This window comes from Melanotaenia boesemani, chromosome 12, assembly GCF_017639745.1.
Source record: "Melanotaenia boesemani isolate fMelBoe1 chromosome 12, fMelBoe1.pri, whole genome shotgun sequence".
NCBI lineage: Eukaryota > Metazoa > Chordata > Actinopteri > Atheriniformes > Melanotaeniidae > Melanotaenia > Melanotaenia boesemani.
The window spans coordinates 37330265-37355356 of NC_055693.1; the positions used below are offsets into that span (position 1 = coordinate 37330265).

Here is a 25092-nt window from a genome sequence, read left to right on the forward strand (position 1 = left end):
GGCACAATTCATTTATACTGGGACACATCTCATTTATACTGGGACACAGCTCATTTACACTGGGACACATCTCATTTATACAGGGACATGGCTCATTTATATAGGGACTTCGGCTTATTTAGACTGGGACACAACTCATTTATACTGGGACACAGCTCATTTATACTGGGACACACTCATTTATACTGGGACACAGCTCATTTACACTGGGACACATCTCATTTATACTGGGACACAACTCATTTATACTGGGACACATCTCATTTATACTGGGACACAGCTCATTTACACTGGGACACATCTCATTTATAGTGGGACACATCTCATTTATACAGGGACACGGCTCATTTATACTGGGACACAACTCATTTATACTGGGACACAGCTCATTTACACTGGGGCACATCTCATTTATACTGGGGCACAACTCATTTATACTGGGACACAGCTCATTCATACTGGGACACATCTCATTTATACTGGGGCACAACTCATTTATACTGGGACACAGCTCATTTACACTGGGACACAACTCATTTATAGTGGGACACATATCATTTATACAGGGACGTGGCACATTTATACTGGGACAGAACTCATTTATACTGGGACACATCTCATTTATACTGGGACACATCTCATTTATACTGGGACACAACTCATTTATACTGGGACACAGCTCATTTATACTGGGACACATCTCATTTATACTGGGACACAGCTCATTTATACTGGGACACAACTCATTTATACTGGGACACAGCTCATTTAGACTGGGGCACGTGCCCAGTAAACTGGTTCTAGCGACGCCTCAGAGGACAGGTTCCATCATCTGCTTGTGTTTTCAGGCGTCCTCGGTTTTAACTCTCTCCATGCTGCTTCGCTTCGTTAGTCACACGTCTTGCTTTAGGTTTGTCTCCTGTAGTCGATGACACATTTGTCTGTTGGATAGTTTTGTCTAAGCTCCATTTCTGGCCCAAACAGCCGTGTTAGTCCTACCACCAGAGGAGCGGTGCTGCTTTGACAGGGAACCAGTCCAGATCTGCAGCATGCCCCTCTTTATACTGCACTGTTGTCCTTTCGGGCAACCGTCTGTTTGCCTGAGAAGAAGTGCAAAGGCCCTAAAAATGAAAAATTGCCCCCAAAAAAAGTTGTTTTATTTCTAAAGTTTAGTGGTCTTTGTCAACATAGCAGCAGGTCCCAGCCCCGATAGTTTTAAATGTTCAGGCTGCGCCAGAATAACAGGTAAGAGGGATTAAAATTAATAAAATATAATAAAATGAGACTAATAACCAAAGACCTTTTTTCCAGTGAAAAGTTTACTCTTCCTGTAACGAAGAGCCGATGCCGACAGTTTGAGTCTGTTCTTCCATCCAGATGAATGACGTTTATCCAACTGAATTATTTAAAAGAATTTTCAAGTTATCCTCTAATTTTACACCATCTCTTACTGATAATATATGAACACACTCCAGCACGATTTTACGTTTCCCTTCAGAATCTACACGACTTGTTTGGGTGAAATCTTTCGTCAAGCTGTTAGATGGAAAAATGTCATTCTGAGCTTTTTAGCTGTAATCTATAATAATGTTCTTAACTTTCAGCTGGTTCGGTTAACACGATCTTTAAAATGATTTCATTAGTAAACAGCAAACCGATGGATCCCACGTCTCCACGTGCACTGTGATCTGATGACTGATTATGAATTATTTTAATTATCTGGTTCTATTCCTGATTGGACAATTAAAGTCTAATTTCCTGCAAAATGTTTGATAATGAAGTAATCCAAGCATCCCCTCCTGATCCATGAGGGGAGGGACAGAGAAGTTTCAGATTTCTCACTGGGACGTGGTTCTAACAGAGGTGTGTGAAAAGCTGGGTTAATAATGTTGTAAAAGACCGGAACTGGTCCTTGGAAGGTGGTTTTCCTTCCTGGTCCTGATGGAGGTTTTCCTTCCTGCGGGTCACCAGGACTGTCCAACTGGAACAGACCACCAGTGGGACCTTCAGCTTTACGTGAACTTATCCCACAGGAAACTTTATTAGAAGTTGAAAAACTGGAATGAATAACTTTATTAAAACACTGAGTCAGAAACAAATGCAGATGTGACATCAGAACTGGATGAAACCAGTCGGTTGGCGTCAGAAGAAGTCTGCTGCCAGCGGCCGGCGTTTCCACGAACTGTTCTGACGACCGGAGCTGGTCTTCTTGGTGTGGACTGGGTTCTTTCTCAAGACGGTAGACTTCAGGACCCCAAACTTTGGTTTCTGCTGTGGGTCAAACGGTACACGTGAGGACCCATCTGGACTCAGCAGCATGCTGCGATCAGTTCTCCTAAACTCTGAGAAAACAAGAGGCAACATGACGTCATCTACACTCACGTTCGCCATCAACGAGGCGATGAGACAAGGTTTCCATACCAGCCGTCTGATTATTCTTCAGACCGAAGGTCACCTTCTTCAGCTCCGACCGGGCAGTTCCATCCCTCTGCAGAATAAACACACAGATGATCACATGATGTAGTCTGACCAACAGCCAACCCCAGACCACAGCTGGACGCCTCATGATGGTCAGTAACTGGAAACTGTGGAGACCAGTAATGATGGGTCCAGTCCCTCCAGAACCTTCCTGACTGAGAGGAAAGACCCGGAAGTATCAGATAAAAAGAAAAGAGACTCTGCCGTCCCAGAATTCCCTGTAGCTGATGCTAGATGATGATCCAGCTGTTGACCAGTCTGAGGACTTGTTTGAGAAACTGCCAGTCTGAGGACAGTGGGCTGTGGGTTGGTCTGAGGACCAGTCTGAGGACAGTGGGCTGTGGGTTGGTCTGAGGACCAGTCTGAGGACAGTGGGCTGTGGGTTGGTCTGAGGACTCGTCTGAGGACAGTGGGCTGTGGGTTGGTCTGAGGACCAGTCTGAGGACAGTGGGCTGGTCTGAAGACCGGTCTGGGGACAGTGGGATGCTCTGAGGACCGGTCTGGGGACAGTGGGCTGGTCTGAAGACCGGTCTGGGGACAGTGGGCTGGGTGGGAGCAGCTGTGACGTGTCAGATGGATGAGGTCAGTAGGAACCGCTCCAGCCTCCATGAGACTGCAGCGTGGACACATCGACTGGGTGGTGGCAGCAGCTGTGTAAAAGCTGTTTTTAAGCATCACTTAGAACTCGGTAAAATCCTGAGAACCCAGAAGAGTCTGAAACTTATGATTTAATTGCTTTTTACCACGACAAAGACCATGTTAACCTCACCCATGTTTGACGCTGCGAACAATTATTTCTTCTACGTTATAAACATATTGGGTTCAAAAACAGACTCAAACATAATCTGAATAGAAAACCCACAAACTGACTGTTTCCTGTTGAGTAAAATGACTAATCAGACGAGCACACCTGTCTATCACACCTCAACGCTCAGGTAAATATTTTCCTATTACTGATTAGACCATGAAACCAGACATACGATGGCCTGCATTAAATCATACCCGCTCACTCAGCCTGGTCCAGGCGGGTTCAGGACAGGTCCTTACAGATAACCATTAGCAGCTGCTGGTTCCACCTGCAGCTGGAGGACACGTCCAGAACCAGCAAGGAAAACCTCCATCAAACCCAAAACTTTCCAGTGGAGACAGAATCAAGGTCCTACTGTAGTGCTGCAGGCATTTTATTCCCTATAAACTCTAGTCTCAGAGAATCCGTGGTGGTTCTGATTTCTCTAAATGGACCCGGTTGTGTTTACCTCCTTGCTGTGGACCGAGGGACCTGGGCCTCCTTTGGTTCTGCAGAAGAGCGGCGTCGGGACCACAGCTTTGTTCTGAAAACTGATGAAGTCACACCCAGATCCTCCAGATGTCTTCTTCTTCTTCTGCAGCGTGGTGAAGCCCAGAGGAACGGACCGCTCGCTCACTTCCTACAACATAAAGCCAGCTGGTTTTGTTGGGCCTTGATGTGAGCGGTCCTGGTACAGAACCACAGAAACTGAACTCATATGTTGTTAGATTCTCTGCTTTTATTGACAGACTTGTTCCACAGCTGGAAGACAAAAACCTGATTCCAGTCAGAAAACATACATTCAGAAACTGGGAACACTGGTCCCATCAGCCAGCATCAGCATAAACGCTCAGATGTGAGCAAGTTCATTCTGGGTTGGTGAACAGGGTCCAGAAGAACTCTGAACTGGAATCTGGTCCATTTAAACCTGAGCTGAACTCAGAGCTCTCACTCTGATTGCTGGTAACTAACAGCTAAGTCAGCATGTCGTCTCCCAGAAGAAGCAACATGTGGACCAGGTGAGGACCAGCTGATCAGGACTTAGTGATGGTGGGTTCTTAGTGATGGTGGGTTCTGTCCCCTGTGAAAGTGTAGATGGTACAGCCCAGCTGGTGTAGTGGAACGATCCAGTGAGGATGGTGACATGAGGAGACCCAACAGGATCATCTAACTGGTTACCAGACCGGTCTGACCAGGCTCGGAGCCCCACAATGAGTCTTCAGAGAGACGATCTCATTGGTTAGATCAGAGTAGCTTTGTTTACATGAACGTCATCCATCCGACTGAAACCTGCAAGGTCACAGCTTCCAGCTGACATATTTCATGTCTGGATGGCCCGATCATCACACGACGGACAGATTTAACACCATCTTACTGCCATAAACATGAGCACCGTGGGCCTATACAGGACATGGTTTCCATCTAGTATCTGCATGAGGAACTGGTGTGGAACCAAACTGTGGAACTGATGGGGAGCTGGTGTGAAGCTGATGGGGAGCTGGTGTGGAACGGATGGGGAGCTGGTGTGAAGCTGATGGGGAGTTGGTGTGGAACGGATGGGGAGCTGGTGGGGACAAAAACTTTAGGTTCTTTACATATACCCGGTTCTCTGAGTAATATGAGCAAGATGTCTCACTATGGGATGCAAGCCTCTCTGCAGCCCTCAGAAGCATTAATCTCATTACGCCAACCCTGATTGGCTGATGAACGTGTGAACGTATCCGTCCGCATCACAGAGACCCCTCTGAATAGGGCCCAGGAGGCGGCCATGCCCCGAGTCGAATGTGCCCACAAGCCCCCAGGAGGCTGCAAACCCTGACCCGTATAGGCCAAAGCAATCGCCTCCACCACCCAGTGTGACAGGTGCTGCTTTGTGACAGGTTTTCCCGTATGAGGACCAGACCGGGAGACGAACAACTGATCGCTCCGCCTGAAACCCCCAGTCCTATCCATGTAAGCGTGCACCGCGCACATTGGACACAAGGCATGTGACCGCGATTCCCCTGACGAGGCAGGGAAAGCCACAAGATCAATAGGAGAACATGAGCCCACCACCTTAGGCACAAAAGCCGGGTTGGGCCTCAAAATCATTCTCACACCGCCCGGGAAAAACTGGGCGCATGTCGGGTGCACCGAAAGCGCATGGATGTCGCTGACCCGCTTAGCTGACGCCAGAGCTAGCAACAACACCGTCTTGAGGGAGACGTGTTTTAAATCTGCCCCCTCCAGTGGCTCAAAGGGAGGGCTCTTAAGCACCTCCAGAACCACAGCCAGATCCCACGGTGGTACCAGCGGTCTGGACACAGGAAGGAGCCTGCGTGTGCCCTTCATAAAGCGGCAGACCAATGGGTGCTGACTCGCCGTGTGCTTCTCAAACCCCACGTGACAGGCAGCAATAGCTGCCAAATACACTTTTACCGTGGAGAAGGCTTTCTTCTTGTCAATCAGGTCCTGCAAAAATGACAAAATCACCCCCACCGGGCACTGAAGAGGAACGTGGCCGTGTCTATTGCACCACTCCACGGAAATCACCCGCTGTGGGAGTCCCACAGCTAACAGACTGAGCCACTCAGGGGCCAAGCCCACAGTACCAGGCGTTCTGGGTGTGGGTGGAAGACAGTCCCCCTCCCCTGAAGTAACAGGTCCCTGCGTAGCGGGAGTTGCCAAGGCTGAGCACGCAGCAACTGATATATCTCTGCCAGCCAATACATGGCAGGCCAAAGCGGAGCTATCAATATCAGTGTGTGGCCGTACTCCCTCACTCTGGCCAGAGTGGGGGGTATCAACGCCAGGGGAGGGAATGCATAAAGAAGCCTAGGCGGCCAGACGTGCGCTAGTGCGTCTACGCCCAGAGGAGCATCCATGCTGCGCAGAGAATAAAACAGAGCGCAGTGAGCATTTTCTCTTGATGCGAACAGATCCACTGTGGCCCGACCGTAACGGGTCCAAATCTGTCCCACAAACTCTGGGTGCAGAGTCCATTCCCCGTATACAGGCGCGCCTCTGGACAGCAGGTCCGCGCCCGTATTCAGGACTCCCAGGACGTGCGTTGCCCTCAGAGAGAGGAGGCGATCGCTGCTCCAGAGGATCAGTCTGCGTTTCAGCATGTGTAACTGGCGGGAGCGCAAACCCCCTTGACGGTTGATGTAAGCCACCGTCGTTGTATTGTCCGTCCTTACCAGGACATGATGACCCACAAGGGACGGAAGGAAATGCTTCAGGGAGAGGAAAACCGCCGAAAGCTCCAGAAAGTTTATGTGGGACCGCTGGAGACCGACGCTCCATCGGCCCCTCACAGTTCGGCCCTCATGGACCCCACCCCGTCAGGCTCGCATCCGTAGTGACCACCTTCCTGGACAGGATGGAGCCCATAGGGACTCCCTGCGTCAGAAAGGCCGGGATCCGCCAGTGACGCAGTGTCCTGGCACACGCAGCAGTGATCCGCACCCTGCGTGCGCCATGACGGGCAGGGTCCAGTCCGCATGAGGCCACCCAAAGCTGAAAATCCCTCATGTGGAGGCGACCGAGCCGGACAACGAGAATGGCGGACGCCATCAGTCCAAGCAATCGAAGACACAGCCTGAATTGGACCGATTTTCCCGGACGAAAAAACCCGAGACACGTCCTGAAAACCCTCACGCGGTCCGCCGAGAGGCGCACTGTGAAAGACAGCGAGTCCAGAGACAGGCCCAGAAAAATTATGTTCTGCGCTGGGGACAGCACGCTTTTTTCTGTGTTTATCACAAAACCCAGATCGGACAGGTGCTCCACGAGAACATGCGTGTGCGCCCTGGCCTCCTGCTCCGACTGCCAACAGCAGCCAGTCGTCCAGGTATGTGGCCAAGCGGATGCCCTGGCGCCTCAGCGGAGCTATTGCCGCTTCCGTGCACCGCACGAACACCCGCGGACTCAGAGAGAGACTGAAAGGAAGCACTTGGTACTCGTAGCAAATCCCCTGGAAAGCGAACCTCAGGAATTTTCTGTGGGGAGGGTAGATAGGGATGCGTCCTTCAGGTCGACAGAAGTGAACCAATCGTTCAGTCACACAAGACGCAACAGGGATGCGTGTGTGAGCATCCTGAATTTGTATTTCCAGAGATATCTGTTCAGAGCACGAAGATCCAGGATAGGGCGAATCCCGTTCCCCCCCCGTTTGGGGACCAGAAAATACCTGGAGTAAAACCCACTCTGACACTGTGCAGGAGGTACAACACAAATCGCTCCCTTGTTTAACAAGGAGCTGATTTCCCCCTGTAAAACGTGGGCTGACTCCCCTCGAGCCTGGGAATGCAAAATGCCGGCGAAACGAGGGGGAACGGTGGCGAACTGCAACCTGTATCCCCTCGAAACACCCAGGGTGGGGCTGCGTGTGCGACCCACCTCTCCCACCTGAGGGAGGGAGGAGGCGCACCCTGCAGCCCGACCACCATAGGAGGCTCTATCCGTGATGCGGTAGCGCCCTCCCTCGCCGAAACAGCGAAATGATTCCGGGACTGCGTCGTGCATCCACGTCCGAGATGACAGCGCAGCGATGGGTGCACCGCTGCCGCTGTCCCGGGAGGGGCAACCGCCCGCCACCGGGAAGCGGCAGGCGCCGCCACCGCGCTGTTCATGATTTTGGCTTTTTTTTTATTAGCTGCGCCCTCGGCCTTTGGCCTAGATGCTGCAGCGGGGGGACACATTTTAATTTTTTCAAACATAATGTGTGTGTGCGTGCTTGTGGACGTTTGAGAGGGGCAACCGCCAAAACCTCTGCTGACAAATGTCCGTTCCTCCCCCCATGCTCTGGCACGGTCCGTGGCAGCTGGGAGACGGGGGCGAGAGATATCACCGGGAGCACGCTTGGAAGCCAAACAGGTGGAGCTAGAGAACGAGGAACATCTAGCTGCACTGGCGAGATGCAGGGCGGTCAGGCCGCCCGTTTCTTCTTCCTGGCCTGGAAGTTAGCAGCTTGCGCGGGCGGAGCCGGCGGGGCTGCAACAGAGGCAGAGGGCTTCTTAGACCAGCCGGCCCGACCGGGTGGAGGAGGCGGGGCGGGCTGGGGCCTTGGCTGTTTGGGTATTTTGAAATGTGAAACCTGAGAAACAGCCGGCGTTAAGGTTTTGCACTGCACAGGTGGAGAGGGAGTAGGAGGTTTCCGAGGGAGGCAGAGCTGGAGAGCTTCATCCTTCTTCTTGGCTTCACAACGCCGTTGCATCGAAGCCAATGTAGAGCCAAAAATCCCCTCCGGGACAATGGGCATGTCCAGCATGTCATCCTTCCCCCTATCTGACAGGTTGGCGAGGTTCAGCCACCGCGCCCGTTCCTGCAGCACCATAATTCCCAACGCTCTGCCTGTGGCCTGAACGCACAGCATTGGACGCGGAGACATAGGTCGGTGATGACCGGAATCTCCTCCCACGTTGCTGGGTCCTGTGTTTGTCCAAAATCGTCGCACAATTCGGCTTGGTAAGCAGTGAGCAGGGAGAGGACATTAAGCGCCCGGGCCGAAAGCGCCACTGCCTTATAAGCCTTCTCAGTCAGGGCCGACTGAAAACGGTCAGATTTAGACAGCAGGCTGGGACTCCTGGAGGACACTGCAGACAGCCGGGGGTGGAGGTGGGATGCAACAAGTGGCTCCATCAGAGGCATGCGGAGCAAGCCCAGGCTCTCCATCGCCTCACAATTGAGGGACGAGGCCCCGGGAATCGGGCTCCTGCTGCTGTAAGGACGGTCCTTCCATGAACGTGTAACTTCATCCAGCAGCTCTGGGAAGACGGGGAGAAGTTGCTTCATTGCACTTTTGGCCAAGGGCAATCTCTTCCCTTCGTAGCGGGATCTGGTGGTCTCAGCTACAACTGCGGGCCAGGGGACGGCCAGTCGGGCGGCCGCGCGTTTACACACGTTGAGCATGTCCGAGCTGGGGAGGGGAGAAGCTGGTGTGCCACTCTCGTCTCCATCCCGAGAAGCAACGGAGGCCGCATGCTGTGCAGCATGGGTAGGAGTGATGAAGACGTCGTCCTCCTCTTCATCCTCGGAAATGAGGAGGTTTGAGGCGACATCTTCGTCTTCCCCGTAGTCCAAATCCAGGACGTCTTCCTCCGGCGGGGAATCCGCGGCTACGTTGAGCTGGGAGCCCCAGCTGGCGCCAGCCTGCGGTACCACCACTGTGGCAGCTCCCTTTTCCTCCTCCTCCTCTTCGACCTCAGCACCGGCGGAGGGGAGATAGGGGTCCTGCCCAGACAGGCTAACCTGGCGGGCTAGCCGTCTGAGGAAACTCTTCGTGGTGAACACCGAGCAGTGTTGACACGAACCGGGAACATTGATAGCCAGTCGGGCATGTTCCAGCCCCAGGCAACTCGAGCAGACCTGGTGTGGGTCTCTGCTCGATATCTTGTTCCCGCAACGACAGGGACGAGCCCCAGAGTCTCCAAGCCCTCTGGTGTGTGGGGTTTTAGCCTCCATTCCTCGCGAGCTGGTGTGCAGGCAGGGAGTAGAGGCAGCTAGCTGGTGTGCTAACCGTGGGGAGACCGAGAAATTAGCTGGTGTGCTAACACTCGGTGCTCGAGACGCCATGGTGGGGCGACAAGGATAGTGCGACCGAACCGTGGAGGGGCAAGGAAGCACTATGGTCTGGTGTGACCCAAGAGCCAAGAGTCCAAGCTAGGTAGCGCTCGGCGACCGAAGCCGAAGGATCAGCCTGTGAGCAGTTGAGCTAGCTAGCCGTGGACGCAAGATATGCTCCGAGTGAGAAGAGGTTTTTGAATGAGTTGGTCCATCCGCATGAGCTATTTAAGGCAGATGGCACTACGTGATGTGGACGGATACGTTCACACGTTCATCAGCCAATCAGGGTTGGCGTAATGAGATTAATGCTTCTGAGGGCTGCAGAGAGGCTTGCATCCCATAGTGAGACATCGAGCGGAATATTATGAAAGAGAACTGTCCCTGACAGGGAGGACGACACAGGCTGGACTGGACCATCTGTGCTGGCTGTCGTTGTTCCTCTTGTCTGAAAAGCATCTGTTTATCGCAGAACAAGCCAACACCGGGCTGATGTAGAAACGGAATTATACCAGACTTTTAACTCCATTAAAATTAAATTTGCCCATAATTTCTGGGCTGATCTTATTGGCAGACTGGATGATGATGTCATCACTATACAGGAAGTGGAAAACACTAACACTAACATTTCTCTCAAACATGGAGGACATTGTGAAACAGAAAAGACTCAAGTACTCACATCAGCTGGTTTAGTTTCCTCTGTGCTGCCATTGGTCGGTATCATGGCCACCAGCTCATCGGCCTCAAACTCGAACTCTACGGGGATCTTTTTCTTCTTCTTGGCTGCTTTCCCAGATGACCCAGCCGTCTCACTCCGGAGTGGTGGAAGTTCTGGAGTTTCATCTCCGGTCTCCTCCACCTGAGCTGCTGTGAGTGTCTTCTTCTTCGTTGGTGTTGCCTTGGTGATCTCAGTTTCCACTGCTCCTGCCTCATCTTTCAGATTCTTTTTCCTCTTCCTTTTCATCAGTCTGCTCTGATCAGGAGTGGAGGAGTCTTTCTGATTTGTCTTCTCGCTTTTCGCTCCAGTAGTTTGTAAAGTTCCAGATGTCCTTTCAGCATCGCTGCACACCACCTCTCTCTGAGCTGGGTCCGAGTCAGCTGTCTGCACCTCACCAGCCTTTTTCTTCTTCTTCTTCTTGGACGTATCTTTTACAGAGACTGTATCATGAGACGCCTTCTCCAGCCCTGGAGCTGGATAATGGTCTCCTGAACAGCCCTCATCATGGGCTGTTTTAGCTCTGCAGACCTTCTCCTTGCTGCTCATAGGAGCTCCAGGACAGACTTCTGTCGATGCTTCACAGCTTCCTGCTGAGACTTCAGCCTCACCTCTCACCTCCTCAATCACTGGAGCATCCCCTTCACATCTGATGTCCTGCTGCTTCTGCTGGGTGATCTCAGACTCACTGATATTCCCCTTCTTCTTCTTCTTCTTCCTCCTCCTCTTCTTCTTGGACTTGTCCTCTGTGGTTCTGACTGGAGGCTGAGTTGGATTGGCTGCTTCCATCTCGTTCACAGATGTGGAGATCTGATAAAGGACCCCTGCTCCTACATCTTGTGCAGATTCAGTCTGTCCCTGGTCCAGGTTCTCCTGGTTTTCCTTAGCTTTCTTCTTCTCCTTGTTTTTATTAGCTGGTACATCAGAGACTTTGGTGGTCTGGTTCTGAATGTTGAGATCCTCCTTCTTTCCTGAAGAAGCAGAAAAACATCAGTTATTCACCATGTTACTGACAGACCATTAGAACCCAGCTGCAGGACACATGGCAAACCTGAGTTAGCTTTGCGCTTCTTTCCTGTTGGAGCCTCTTCATCCTCTGTTTGTTGTCTTCTCTTCATCCTCTTTCTGCTGCCAAACATGTCGTCCTCCTCGTCAGTGGAGACCTCCTCCGGATAATCATCCTGAGGAAAAATTCCTGAGGAAGGAACAGAACGAGTAGCCGAAGTGAGCCAAGACTGGGCCCGTGTTTCATCTGAACATCAGAGCTCGAGAAAAGATTGTTTACCTTCACTGAGGTCCCGCAGCCTGGAGGTCCACACAGAGGAAACAGGAAACATTAGTTTCATCATCACAACACGCACGTCGTCATGGAGATGGCAAAAAAGTATGACGAGTATGACCAGACCAGCTGGCCCAGACCAGCAGACTAAGTCCAGTCAGCCCGGACCAGTTGAAGACCAGTCAGGCTCAAAAACACACACAAACACACACACTACAGATGTAAAGTTGTACTCACACTTTGATGATTTTGTAGAGTCTCTTTCGGTTCTGACCTGGTGTACGAGTCCGGCTCGCAAACTCAAACAGCTTATCTGCCAGAGCAGCATAATTAAACTGAAACACACACACACACAGAAGTGATTAAACTGGTTCCATGTGGAGCAGAGATGTGACCATGTGACCAAACTGCAGCGGTTTTCAGATGATTTGTTTCAATGAGCAGCAGAGACGTGTTTGATGACCACACAGATAACTGGGTTTAACACCACGCTGTAGTCCAGTTCACCTTCACCTGCAGAACCGCACGGCCCAGACGCGTCGGTATTTTACCTGAAAGCTTGAGCTTATTTTATGTTCAGTTCCTGCTGCTGTGAAGTGCTTTATAAGTAAAGTTGGCTGGATTCAGAGGACAGAAGAGGTTTAAAGTTCATGCTGGACAGTTTCACTCTGACATGGTAAATAGTCCGTATTTATACAGCGCTTTAGTCCACCTGGAACGATACCCAAAGCATTTAAATTATACATCACAATCATACATTCACACACACATTCACACACTGATGGCAGAAGCTGCCATGCAAGGCTCGGGGTCTTGCTCTCAGGGACACCTCGACATGAGCTCGACAAGCTGAGGATCGAACCGGCAATGACCACTCTACCCACTGAGCCACACCGCTACTATCATCATCTACTTTCTACATTTCCCATCAGCACGGTGTGCAGTGTGCCCCAAAATACTACGGGAAACAGGGAAGGACAAAAGGAGTCAGGACTAATAAGCTATCTACAGCAGAAGAACAGGTTCCTGAAGAAACAAATCCAGCAAAGACCTGAACAAGGACCTGAGACACGCATCTGGACCTTCAGTTGATCCACACTGTTGGCTGAAATGGTCTCTATGAAAACATGGCTGTAAGGAAGGAACAGGGAGGAAAGGCTGAGGTAGGTCACATGACCCAAGAACTGGACTTAACATCAGTGGACACAGGACCGACGGAGGGACGAATCCTCCCCAAAACCCCGAACGCTACAGCACAGCTATTCATCGCTTGATGCAGAAGGAGGAGCAACACCACCGGAAAACACGGGGGCAGTGCTGAGCAGAATGACCAGCGATAGAACCAATCCAGAGAAGAAGAGGAGGATCAGGACGGGAACATAACAGCAGAAGAGTGAAGACGAGGACAACAACTGTAGAAATTGCTTGAGCTTTTGAATAAAGACCATATGTGAATGCATATAGTTTTATTCAAAAGCTCATCGACCAGGTGCTGCTTCACCTGTAGGACTGGTCCCACATCATCATCATCATCGAGCGGCTCTGTATCCGAGTCCTCCAAGCCAAGAAGCTCGTCATCTTCATCATCGTCTTCTTCTTTGTGTGATGTTTTGCCTGGAAGCAGGAAATCAAGTTAATGCACCAACAAGTTGAGGTTTTCTCTGAATACCAACAAGCCTCCTACTACATATACAGTCCACAGTTCACCTTCACAGGTCAGAGTTTTCATACTGCTGAGCGGAAACTTGCCATTAATCTGCTTTTTCCCTGCTTTCTTGTTGGATGCTCTGCTGCTTGTTTTCTCTCCGTCCAGTTTGTCGTCCTCCTCAGACGCCCGACCTGAATCTGAGTCCATGTCTTCAGCTGCTTCCAACTCTTCCATCAAATCTTTGATGGCAAAGGGAGCCTGGTCTATGATGGTGCTGAAGATGCTGGTGCAGATGGATCTGAAAAGAGTCTGACTGCAGGGACAGAGAAGATGGAGGAGTTAACATGAAAACGATCCAAGTGAGAGCTGCTTCACTCCTGCAGCATCAGCACTGGTGTGTTGGACATTAAAAATCTAAGTTTGATCTCACGTCCAAATAAAAAGATAAAAACCTGACCACTGAACAAACATGCTTTAAATGTACTTGTTTTTGTAACGTTTATACTAAAGCATAGTTAAAAAAAGCTTCTTTTTTTTAAACAAAACTTCATTTAAAATTAATACGACTTTTCTGAGCTCGGTTGCTGATTCGCCACCGTCCTGTGTGCAATGAATTCTGGGAGAAAAGAGGCCGCAAAGGAAGCATCACCAGCTTCGTTTGAGGCTAAACGAAGTGCGGATCTGAAGGCTGGATTCGGAGGCTCCTTCAAATTACAGAACTTTGCGCAGCGTGATGACGTCTGTGGCCAACGAATCCGCACTTCGAAGTGTGCAGACCCTGAATTGGGACACACCTCATGATGCAATGATGACGACTTACTTCTTCGTCTTGGCTGCTGTTCTGCAGAACGGTTCGATGAACACGAGGTTCTGATCCGCTGTGAGCTGGCAGAAAGCAAAGACTCGTGTCAGGAACGTACAGAAGAGATTACAGCAAGAGGAAGTTTACGGCAGAAACTTCACCGTCATCTGGACGTCAAGCAGCTCCTGCATAAGTCAACCATCATTCAGCTTCACACTTTATTTAAACATCTGCCTAACATTAAATCTGTTTACAGCCAAGCAGATTTTTACTTTAACTTTAATCTAAAGGTGGTAAACAGTTAATCAGCACCAGATTCAGTCTTCATCACTTAAAGTGACCTTTAATAGTCCTACAGGTATCTGACAGAGGGAATTAATTCATATCATCCCTGCCAGAATCTATCAACACAAGAAAAAGACCAAGTTTTACATGAAGATCTATTTTTAAAAGGTTATTAATTCTGATGTTGAAACATTCCAGTGGGAACCAACAGGAAGACGGTCATTCTGCTTCCTGTCTTCAAAGTTAATATTCACTTCCTTCAGCTGGACGAAGATGTGGGGATGTGGGGGACGGTGTTGGTTTGACCCACCTTGTTTCAAGGAATTTCTCAAAGCCGTGTGAAATATACAATTTTTACCTCAATCTTAGCAGCTAACAGCAAACTGCATCAGTAAGCAGCTACCAAATAACGGCTGTTTAATGGGAACGTGGGGGTTTAATGGGATGGTGGGTTCTTGACAAGACCATGAGGATTCAGTGGGACCACAGAGGTTCGACTGGACTGGATGGACTGGACCAGAAGTTTGACCGACGGGACCATGGATGTCTCTCTGCAGAAAGCTGCTCTGGGTTCTGGGCAGTACGTGGAAAAAATCTGCCACAATTTAAACAGTCAGACAAATTAAACAAATGAAATCTAAAAGGAAGAAAATAGGGTCCTCAAGACCCGCTGCCCTGCATGCTTGAGATGTTTTCTTATTCAGATTAATGGACCTTCTCCTCAAGTTCTTTACAAGCCTGTTAATGACTCATTCACTTCAGCCAGTGGTCAAAGTGATGGAACATCTAAAACATGCAGGGTGCTGAGGACCTGGATTGAGAAACCCTGGGGTGGGTGGACAGATGATCTTTCAGCATGTTTTTTGGTGTTTCAACCAGCCAACGTCTTTTCAGATTTCATGTGATGGACAAACACAAATCAGCCCCAGTGACCGAGTGAAAAAAAAGAGTCCAGTCTTTCAATGAGGGAGCGTAATGAGACGTTTGTACCTGTGCGGAACCCACAGCTGCCAGTTCGGTCATGTAGACGTCGAGGACGTGGAGCTGCAATCCGATGGGCGCCTCGGCGCCGCTCTGCAGGAGATGGAGACTCAGCAGCTCCAGAAACTTGCTGACAGCACTAAAGACCAAAAAGGAAACAGGTTTTCATCTCAAACTCAGCCAAAGTAGAAAAGTCAAAGACTGGTAGAAAAGTCAAAGCTTACCCGCTGTCCCAGTCTTTCCTCTCCAGCATCACGAACGTCTGTCTGAACATGAAGCGAATCAGCTGCAAAACAAAGAATCTGGAGCTCAGAGTGGAGGACTGAATCCAGAACAGACTACATGTGACCCGTTGGTTATAAACTCATACTTTACTTTAGAAAATGCAGATTTTTGTCAAACTTTTGATTTCTCAACCCATGAAGGACCTCAAACCTCCAGACAGTTTAGACCTTCTGTTATTTACTCCAACAGCTGATTGAAGCAGGAAAATGAAGTCCATGTTCTCCTCACACACCTGGAAGAATTTGTCCATCCGCAGCCGGTCGATGCCGGTCCACTCTCTCTTGAAGGTCTGCAGGAAGCTCTCCAGGTACAGCAGCTCTGATGGGAGATCCGTGGTTACCAAACACAGGATTTACTCATGCAAACGTACAGTCCTGAAGGAACAAACTTACGTCCATCGACTCCATGGAAGCTGTGGATCAGTGTGGAGATCTGGTTTGACAAAGCCTCCTTAAAATAAACAAAATTCAGCCCTTCAATTAAATCTGATTTTTTGACATTTTTGTAAATAATTATAATTTTTTAGGGTGAAGCTCATTCATGTACGTTCACACTACAAGACTTAATCTGCGTTTCTCGATCAGACAATCAATCCATTGTGTCACAACATGAGCTGATAGTGAATCTGATGCAGCTACACGGCTGGAAAAGTACCTGGTACAAACCAGAAACACCTGGAGGAGCATTGGACAACTAACCAGGTTACCTGGCAACAGGTCAGTAACATGACTGGGTATAGGGATGGTGAAAGCGAGGCCTCATGAATCATCGAGCCAACTTTGAACCAAATGCTTGAAAATGGCTTAGTGTTTTGAATCATTTGACCAAACCAAAGAGCTCCATCTGCTGGCTGTGGGAGTCTGATGCATCAGAAGGACGGCGTTGACACCTCACATCTGTCATCCCTTTCTCAACTTTGAATACGTGTTATTAAACGATACGTAATCTACCACCCGAGTGAATATTTATTTTCTGTTGTTCATATAAATAACAAGGAGGGGTGTTAGGTAACATTTGTTTAGGTAACAGAATTGTGGTGTAACTTAAGTAAACCAATCTGTAATGATAGTAGTTACTCAGTAGGAAGGCATGAGGGAAGGAGTGTTTGTGTAACGAGGGTAGTGACTGTGTTATTTTATACAGTTGTAATAAAATTGTTTACTGTTTTATGTGTCTAATTATTTATAATAGATATTGCAAATGCGTGTTATCGTCTAGCTCATGAGTTGTTTTCTTTTGCATAGCTGATCGTTGTTAAATGTGGAACAACAGTTTATAGCACACTGCACATTTATGTACACAGATTATTTACTCAGTTTTTTTGTTTATCTTCTATCTAGTTTTTTTATTGTTTATTTTTTATTTTATAATTTATGGCATTCAGGTTGGACGGCAAAGTAAGATTTTCATTGTTCAGGGAAACTTGTTTCCTTACTGTGCAAATGACAATAAACACTTTGAATCTTGAAATGTATTATGAGAAAAAAAACTTTGGTAACTTTGTGATGTGTCATAGATTTTTATTTAAAAACGTATTTTCTGTTAGGCTTCAATCTGCTCCTCTTCTGGTACACTACCTCTCCAGCTTTGGAGAGGTTGCACCTGAAAGAAACACAAGAACAAAATTGTAATTAACCAAGTTTAAAATCATTAAATTCTCTGCTGATGGTGATCAGAAACCAGCTTGGTGTCTAAGGTCCTGCAGGTGGTGGTTTTTCTCTGCAGCTGTAGACTGAGACGTTTCCTCTGATGCTTCTGGTTGAAGTTTATGATTAACTTTAAAGTCTGCTCTTTACAAGGCTATTTAAAAACATATATAAAGAAAGGGGAATTAAGCTTACCTGTGATGTTGAAGGCACCGCCTGCTCCGTCCTTCTCTCATACTCCGAGCTCCTTCAGCAGTTACCATGGCAACGGCGTCTCGCGCAGACGTTTGTTTCCCCAAATCTCTAAAAGCTAAATGTGATTCAATATAAGCTCATGCTGATGTGATGCTTTTCCTAAATTTGTTTTCAAAATGTAATGTCGCACAATCGCTACAGAATCTCCTCTCAAAAACCCGCGATCTCCTCAGCGTTTGGAATCTGAGAGATTGACAAGCCCGGTTCCTTCGAAGATCCCGCTTGCTGCTCGATACGCGCTGATGACGTAACGAGGCCTCGTTTGGTCTATCACGTGACTTTTGGCATACTTTTTTTTTTTTTTTGTCCGTATTGGTTCTGTTTTATTTTGAGAAACAAAACAAATTTGCACAGAATCGATTACAGCTTACTGGCTTCAAAGTTTTCGTTATAAAAACTTCCGCAGTGTCTCTTTGTGTTTTTTTTTTCCTTCATTTATTGGATCCAAGAAAAAAATACAAATCTTGTACAATGCAAGAATTGAACAGTAAGGACGAGGATTACAAAGGCGTAATGGTGTGGAAAGATAAGACAGTATACAACGAGAGCTAAAAGGATACAAATAAAATAAAGAGAGGAGAGAAGAAAAAAAGAAGAAAAAAAAAAAAAAAAGAACATAAACAGGGGTAACCAGTACCAAAAACAAAGATACAGAAAAGACTACAAATTACAAATTACAGCTCAGGGCGTACACAAGTTAAATGCAGTACAAGTAGCAATAGTCTTTCTTGCCTTACTGTTGTTAATTGCTTTCAAAGATTTAACATAAGACATGAACATTCTGTGAAACAATAAGAAAAGAGGTTTATGCTGTGAGAACTTACACTTATGTAGAAAGAATTTGGCCATAATAATCAGTAGATTAATCACATAGGCTTTTTTAATAAAATTTCTATCATGCTTAAAGAAACCAAAAATCACATGTTCAAAGGACACAGAAAAGTCAATAAGCAAGTTGTCATTAATAAACTTGGAAACATCAAACCAAAATTTTTTACTGTATTCACAAAACTAAAATAAATGGGGAACAGATTCAGGGTGAGTATGACAAAAGGAGCAGTTGATATCAGCATTGTTAATGAATTTCTTGAGGAAGTGTTTGACAGGATAAACTTTGTGTAGAATTTTAAACGAGACCTCCTTGATCTTATTATTTAGAATATAATTGTTAGTCAATATCCAAACTTGGGCCCACGGAATATCTTTGGCAACACTATTCCAGTACGTAACAATATTAGGTTTGGTGACAGTATCAGAGAAAAATAAGCTACGGATTAGGGTTGGGCGATATGTAAATTTTTTTCAATCGCCTATCGCCAGTCCAGCAAATGGCGATAGGCGATATATTCGCGGACGTGACGTCAGAACTTTTTTGCGCGCTGAACACCTGTTGAAGCAATTTAGAAGACAAAAATTCATTGGACTGAGTTTAAGACAGAAATCTTGTAAATGCAGTTGGCTACTAGGTTAAACGAAAAAAGAAGCCAGAATCTTTTTTGCACCACTGTGGTTATTTATTGTTTTAATGGAAGCGCACATGCTCCCAGCCCAAGGAGTTAATTTTATTTTCTATTGTTTTAGGTTAATCTATTGTTTCATTCACTTGGCCGAGTTTGAAAAATTGAATCACTGTAAAGACCCCATAAATAGGCTACAGTTATAGGTGAAAATAAAGAAGTTGGTCTTTGATTCCCACCATTGTGGTTATTGATTAAATAAACGTAATTAATTTCCGAGTAGCCTACTTCTGTCATTTTTTCTTTCTGTTAAGTTTGAGTAGCCTAAATTGGTGGAGGCAGGTCACAGGCGGGGTGGGAGGTTATGCACGGTCCTTTAGTGTGTGCGCGTGTGCACGAGACTTCTGAAAGAAGGCAGCACCAGGTATGGAGAGAGGCTGGATGATGGAAAAAAAAAAAAAACAAACTCCCGACACCTGCTGCACGAGCCACAGCGTGCGCCTGCATTGTAGCTAACTAAACGTGTTGGCTCATGTACATACATACATATATATATCTCTCTTAATATCGCTCTTATATAAACGATCGTCGAATGGCTCAGCCTATCGTCGATGGTCGATACATTCGTTCAATCGCCCAACCCTACTACGGATAGCCTCGTTACAGTTCTTAAGGCCTGAGGAAAAACAAATTTTCCCACATAAGGTCTCGGAGGGACGAATCAAGACAGGATCGGCTTGAAGTGGTACATTTCTCAGGAGCAAGACTGACCCTGTCGGGATAGCTTTGATGACCATGGCATATTCTTTATCAGAGTTTGAATATTGAAACGAGAAATAAAATCAGCAAAACTCATAAGTTGGCCGTTAGGAGACATCAATTGCATAACAGACAAAATACCTTTATCAAACCACTGTTTTAAAAAAATACTTTTATTTTTAAGTAAAATGTCCCCATTGTTCCAAATGTAGTATCTATGCGGTGAAAAGTTGTGCTTGTAAATTAGTTTCCAGGCTTGTAAGGCTTGCATATGAAAATTGGACAGTTTAACAGGGAGTTTGCTAATTTTGTAATTGCACATTAGAATAAAGGGCAAACCTCCAATTTTATCAAAAACAAATTTAGGAATGAAATTCCACATGGAAGAGTCATTCATTAAAAACTGTTTTAACCACTTGACTTTAAAGACATAGTTTAAGGTAGAGAAGTCCAAAAAATTAATGCCACCGTTTTCACAGGAATTGGCGACAACTGATTTTCTAATGTACGGACGGTTTTTCCATAGAAAATTGTATAATAACTGATCAATTTTTTGGGAGGTTCTATTGTCCAAGGACAGTGATGATGCAGCATAAATAAGTCTAGAAAGACCTTCAGCTTTGGACAAAAGAACACGTCCTTTTAAAGACAGGTCCCTTTGCAACCAGAGATTGAATTTGTTCTCAGCTTTCTTAATCAGAGGTGCAAAGTTAAGATTAACTCTGTCCTTTTGGAGTTTAGCAATAGTGACACCTAAATAATTCAACTGGTCCTTGACCAAAATATTGCTAATAGAGGTTACGGCACACGTCTTTAAGGGAAAAAGAACACACTTATTAAGGTTTAAACAAAGGCCTGAAGCTTTGGAAAAAGCAGAGATGGTATCAACAGCCCGCTGTACCTGGGTAGCATCTTTCAGGAATAAACAAGTGTCTTCCGCCAATTGGCTCAATAGTAAAACCCTATCCGCAACAGAAATTCCTTCAATATTGCTTGACTTCAGGTAATGGCAAAAGACCTGCCCCACAATAAGGAAAAGGTACACAGAGACAGGGCAACCTTGCCGAATACCTCTCTCTAACTGGAATCTATGAGTTGTACCGGTACTTAATTTAATACAACTATTACCATTAGCATAAAGGGTTGACATAGCGGAACAGAAAAACCTCCCAAATCCTAGTTTTTCTAGACAAAAAAAAATAAAGGGATGCTCAACAGAAGCAAAAGCCTTATAGAAGTCTTGGAAGAGTATGAAACTATCTTCATCAATAAGGTCAGAATAATTAACCAGATCAAGAACTAGTCTTATGTTATTGAAGATGTGTCTATTAATCATGAACCCGGATTGATTTTCATCTATAATACTATCCAATATCAATTTAAATCTCTGAGCAAAGATAGTAGCAAACAACTTATAGTCATTATTAAGCAAGGTTATTGGTCTCCAATTATCAATGTTAGTAATTTCTTTGTTTGGTTTAGGGATCAAACTGATGACACCCTGGGTCATGGTAACAGGGAGTGTGGCGTTACTGAGGCTTTCAGAAAAAACTTCTAAAAGAAAAGGGGTAAGAGTATTAGAGAATAATTTATAAAATTCAGCTGTGATTCCATCACTGCCCGGTGATTTGTTGTTTTTAAGGCATTTTATAGCCTCAGCAATCTCTTTTTCAGTAATAGTAGAATCACAGAATAATTTCTCTTCCTTACTAATTGATTTCATGTTTCCCAGACGCTGTGAAAACTTTAAGAGGGAGTCGTTGTTAAACTGAGTTTTATACAACAAGGAGAAGTACTCAAAACAGAATTTCGCGATATCCTCCTTGTTATTAGTAACCGTATTATCAATCAACAATTGTTGTACTGTATTTTGTTTAGCTCGTGATCTCTCCAATTTAAAGAAATAAGATGACATTTGTTCTCCGTGTTCAAGCCATTTTTGTCTCGACCTTATAAATGCCCCTTCTGCTTTGTATTTATAAAGTTCATCCAGCTTTTCCTGCAGTTCCGAGAGCTTCAGTTTCTCTACATCATTTAAGTCTACTGTATTTTTATTAGAAAGACTCGCAATTTCCCTAACAACCTTTTCTTGATCAAGTGACCTAGATTTAGCCAATAAACTACCATAATTCCTTAAATATTTACCTATCTCGTATTTTAAAAATTCCCAATTAGATCCAAAAGAATTTTCTTTTTTTGCTTTTTCCCAATAAAAAGAAATGAGTTGGGTTAAATTTTCTTTTACGTCGTTATGGCTCAGAAGGGAGCTATTCATTTTCCAAAATGAGAAACCTTTGGAAAGTGTTTCACCTGGTAATAAGTTAATATTGAGTACTATCGCCTTATGATCGGTTAAAGGCGTTGGTAAAATCTGAATGGTGACACTGCTTTTATCAAGTGAACGAGGAACAAGCCAATAATCTAAACGCGAGCATCTAGAAAAATCTTTATTACTCCAGGTATACACTCTATCAACTGGAAACTTATCTCTCCAGATATCAGTTAAATCATATTTGTTCACTAAATTTTTAAGGTTTGAGTTTGAATGAGAGGGTCTTCCGGGTGGCCATCTGTCCATAACTTCATCCAAAACAACATTGAAATCGCCCTTGAAATCGCTAAATATGCATCTGGGAACTTGGATAGGTAGAAGTGAATTTTCTCATCTAACAAATCTAATAACAAATCATTTTCCGATCTTAAATTGTAGCCGTAGAAATTAACAATAATAAGAATCTTGTTATACATCTTTAAAACTAAACAAACAAAGTGGCCATTTTTTTCACAATCGGAAAGCAGCACTTCTCCCCTAAAACTGTTTTTCAAGCAAGCAACCCCTGCAGAGTGTTCAGAGCCATGTGAGCCACATGTCGTTGCCCCATTGTGATCTCCAAAAGTTGTAATCTTTAGCGAGAGAATGTGATTCTTGAAAAAGGACAAAATCATTTCTAAACTGTTTTGCAAATAAAAATAAAGCTTTGCGTTTTAGAGTATTTCTTAACCCCCTGGTATTTAAGGAAAAGAAAGAAAAAGACATATATTTGAACAAGTAAGAAAAAAGGAATGTTCGAATGAACAAAGATAAGGAATAACCTTATTAAACAACTACTTGACCCTTTAGAACTTTAAAGAGAATAGGTCGGATGTGAAACGCAGCACCTAAACCAGTATAAATAGTGCTAAAAGTATCCCAAACTATTAGTGAACTGTGAAAAAATAAGTTTGAAGTCAAGAACAAATCAGTAGAACACTTAAGTGAGCATCCATATGTATACTACCATAGGAAAATTAGTCCAAAAGTTTTATTTCACCTTCTCCTGCGATGAAAGCTCTTGCACCAGCAAAAAACGCAATTTTCCCTGCAGCGCGTGCCTTCTGCACCTCAGGCCACAGCTTCTGTCTCCTGTCTCTGTCCCCTTTGGAAAAGTCCTCCTTGAATCGTAGTCCATTGTTGGTCAAAAAGGGAGACTTTTTTGCTGCCTTCCAGACAGCGTCCCTACAGATGCCTGAGGAAAACTGAAGAATGATTTCCCTGGGTCTCCTGTCATCTCTCGGATCCTGTTGCTTTCTCCCCAGACGATGAACCGAGTCAACCACATCAGCAAGTTTTCCTTTGATATCTGGAGCAACTTCCTGGCAGATTTTGATTACTTCATTACGGATATTTTCATGGACAGACTCAGGGACTCCTGCCAACTTTAGATTCCATCTTCTTGTGTAGGACTCCAACTCATCCATTCGCCTTTGTAAAGTTTTAATGGGTGCCTCTACATTGTCAACTCGTTCCTCAAGTTTGGTCATTTTTGCAGAGATTTCCTTCAAGTCAGCAAAAGCACGGTTGACTTTCTCATTCAGATCCATGATTTTGCTCTCAATCACATCAGATCTGTTGTTGATGAGCTTTGTTAAGTTAGCTAACTGCGAGTGGATATCACTCAACAATGGAGGATTAGTTGGATCTTGTGGTTTTTTCTTTGCCGCAGGCGAATTAATTGGTGTTGTCTGCAGAGGGGGGAAATCCTCCTCGATACTGACGAACTCCTCGACGGCCCCAATATTCAAAGAGTAATCGTGGCCTCCAGAAGCTAACGCACATGTCGGACTAGTTTTAGCTAGCTCGGTAGAGTGGGAAGAATGCTCTCTTTTTTTCCCCATTTCAAGCGTAGTAAAGTTCACCAAAGTGTTAAAATCACATAAACTTGCAAAAAGATAAGATTGACTTATGTTACAGATACTTAAGCACAGTTTTCAGCAGAAGTTGGTGCAGAGCGTCTCTGCATGCGTCTTCTCAGGCGGACATTTCAGCCGGAAGTCACTTTTGGCATACTGAATCAATGCTCAGAGACAATGCTCGAAACACTTCCGTGTCACATGCTCGACACGTGATCGAGCAGATCGGCTCGAGCATAACATCCCTAACTGGGTATAAAAGGAGCATTTCAGAGAGGCAGAGTCTCTCAGATGGAAAGATGGACAGAGCTTCACCAATCTGAGACAAACTGGATCTAAAACTGGAACAATTTCAGAAAAATGTTCCTCAGACTTTCACGATCCCACCATCCCACCTCAAGTCCCAATATAATATGTAGACAGACCTGGAGCTGTGGTTTGTCCTGCATCCACAAGCAGTAGAAAAGACCTTTCCACAACTTCAGCAGTTCATCGCCAGTGAATCCACCTGGAAGAAAAGACATCACCGAGTCCCACAAAGGGACTTCATCAGGGTTCAATACCGGCTGGGTTTACTTCCATCACATATTTTCAAATGTTTGTCCTCTCAAATGACCATTTATCTGTTCTCCTGTACCAAATCGTCGCATTGAGTTAACAAGTAAACATCGGTAATGACCAACAACGTCTCGTGACATCTACTGTTAGCATGCTAACTGACCTGCTTCTGCCTCTGAACGCACACCGATGTACTTCCGTAGTTTCTTTATTGCTCTGGTCCGGACGGACTTCTCGTTGGAGGCTAATCTCTGAGCCAGCTGGACCTCTGGCTCCTGAACAGACGCCATCTCACCAGCTTCACGTGGAGTCTCTGCCTCACTGGCTTTCCACGTTTCTCTCTACGGCGCAGAAAGATTACGTCACAAACGAGTCCGGCATAGATACATGACGCCTCTTGCTAAGCAAAGCTGAAGGTGTGTTCATCACTGATCACTCTTTGTT

At 45.9% G+C, this 25092-nt stretch overlaps 1 protein-coding gene across 2 annotated transcripts; it reads right to left on the reverse strand.

The window, feature by feature from the left end:
- Positions 1-2055: 2055 nt before the first annotated feature.
- On the reverse strand, positions 2056-25005 carry LOC121650062 (ribosomal RNA processing protein 1 homolog A-like). Of its 2 annotated transcripts, XM_042001350.1 has the most exons (16): positions 24812-25005; positions 24516-24598; positions 16196-16253; positions 16036-16121; positions 15743-15804; positions 15528-15657; positions 14271-14335; positions 13552-13763; positions 13304-13416; positions 12040-12137; positions 11809-11828; positions 11575-11718; positions 10488-11494; positions 3735-3905; positions 2422-2488; positions 2056-2342 (listed from the first exon to the last, which is right to left on the reverse strand). In XM_042001350.1, exons 1-16 carry the CDS (start codon positions 24936-24938, stop codon positions 2143-2145), a joined length of 2643 nt encoding a protein of 880 aa, XP_041857284.1. In that variant the 5' UTR covers positions 24939-25005; the 3' UTR covers positions 2056-2142. The 2 variants fall into 2 exon arrangements, with proteins under 2 accessions (XP_041857284.1, XP_041857285.1); XM_042001351.1 differs by lacking the exon at positions 3735-3905.
- Between the last annotated feature and the right edge of the window lie 87 nt (positions 25006-25092).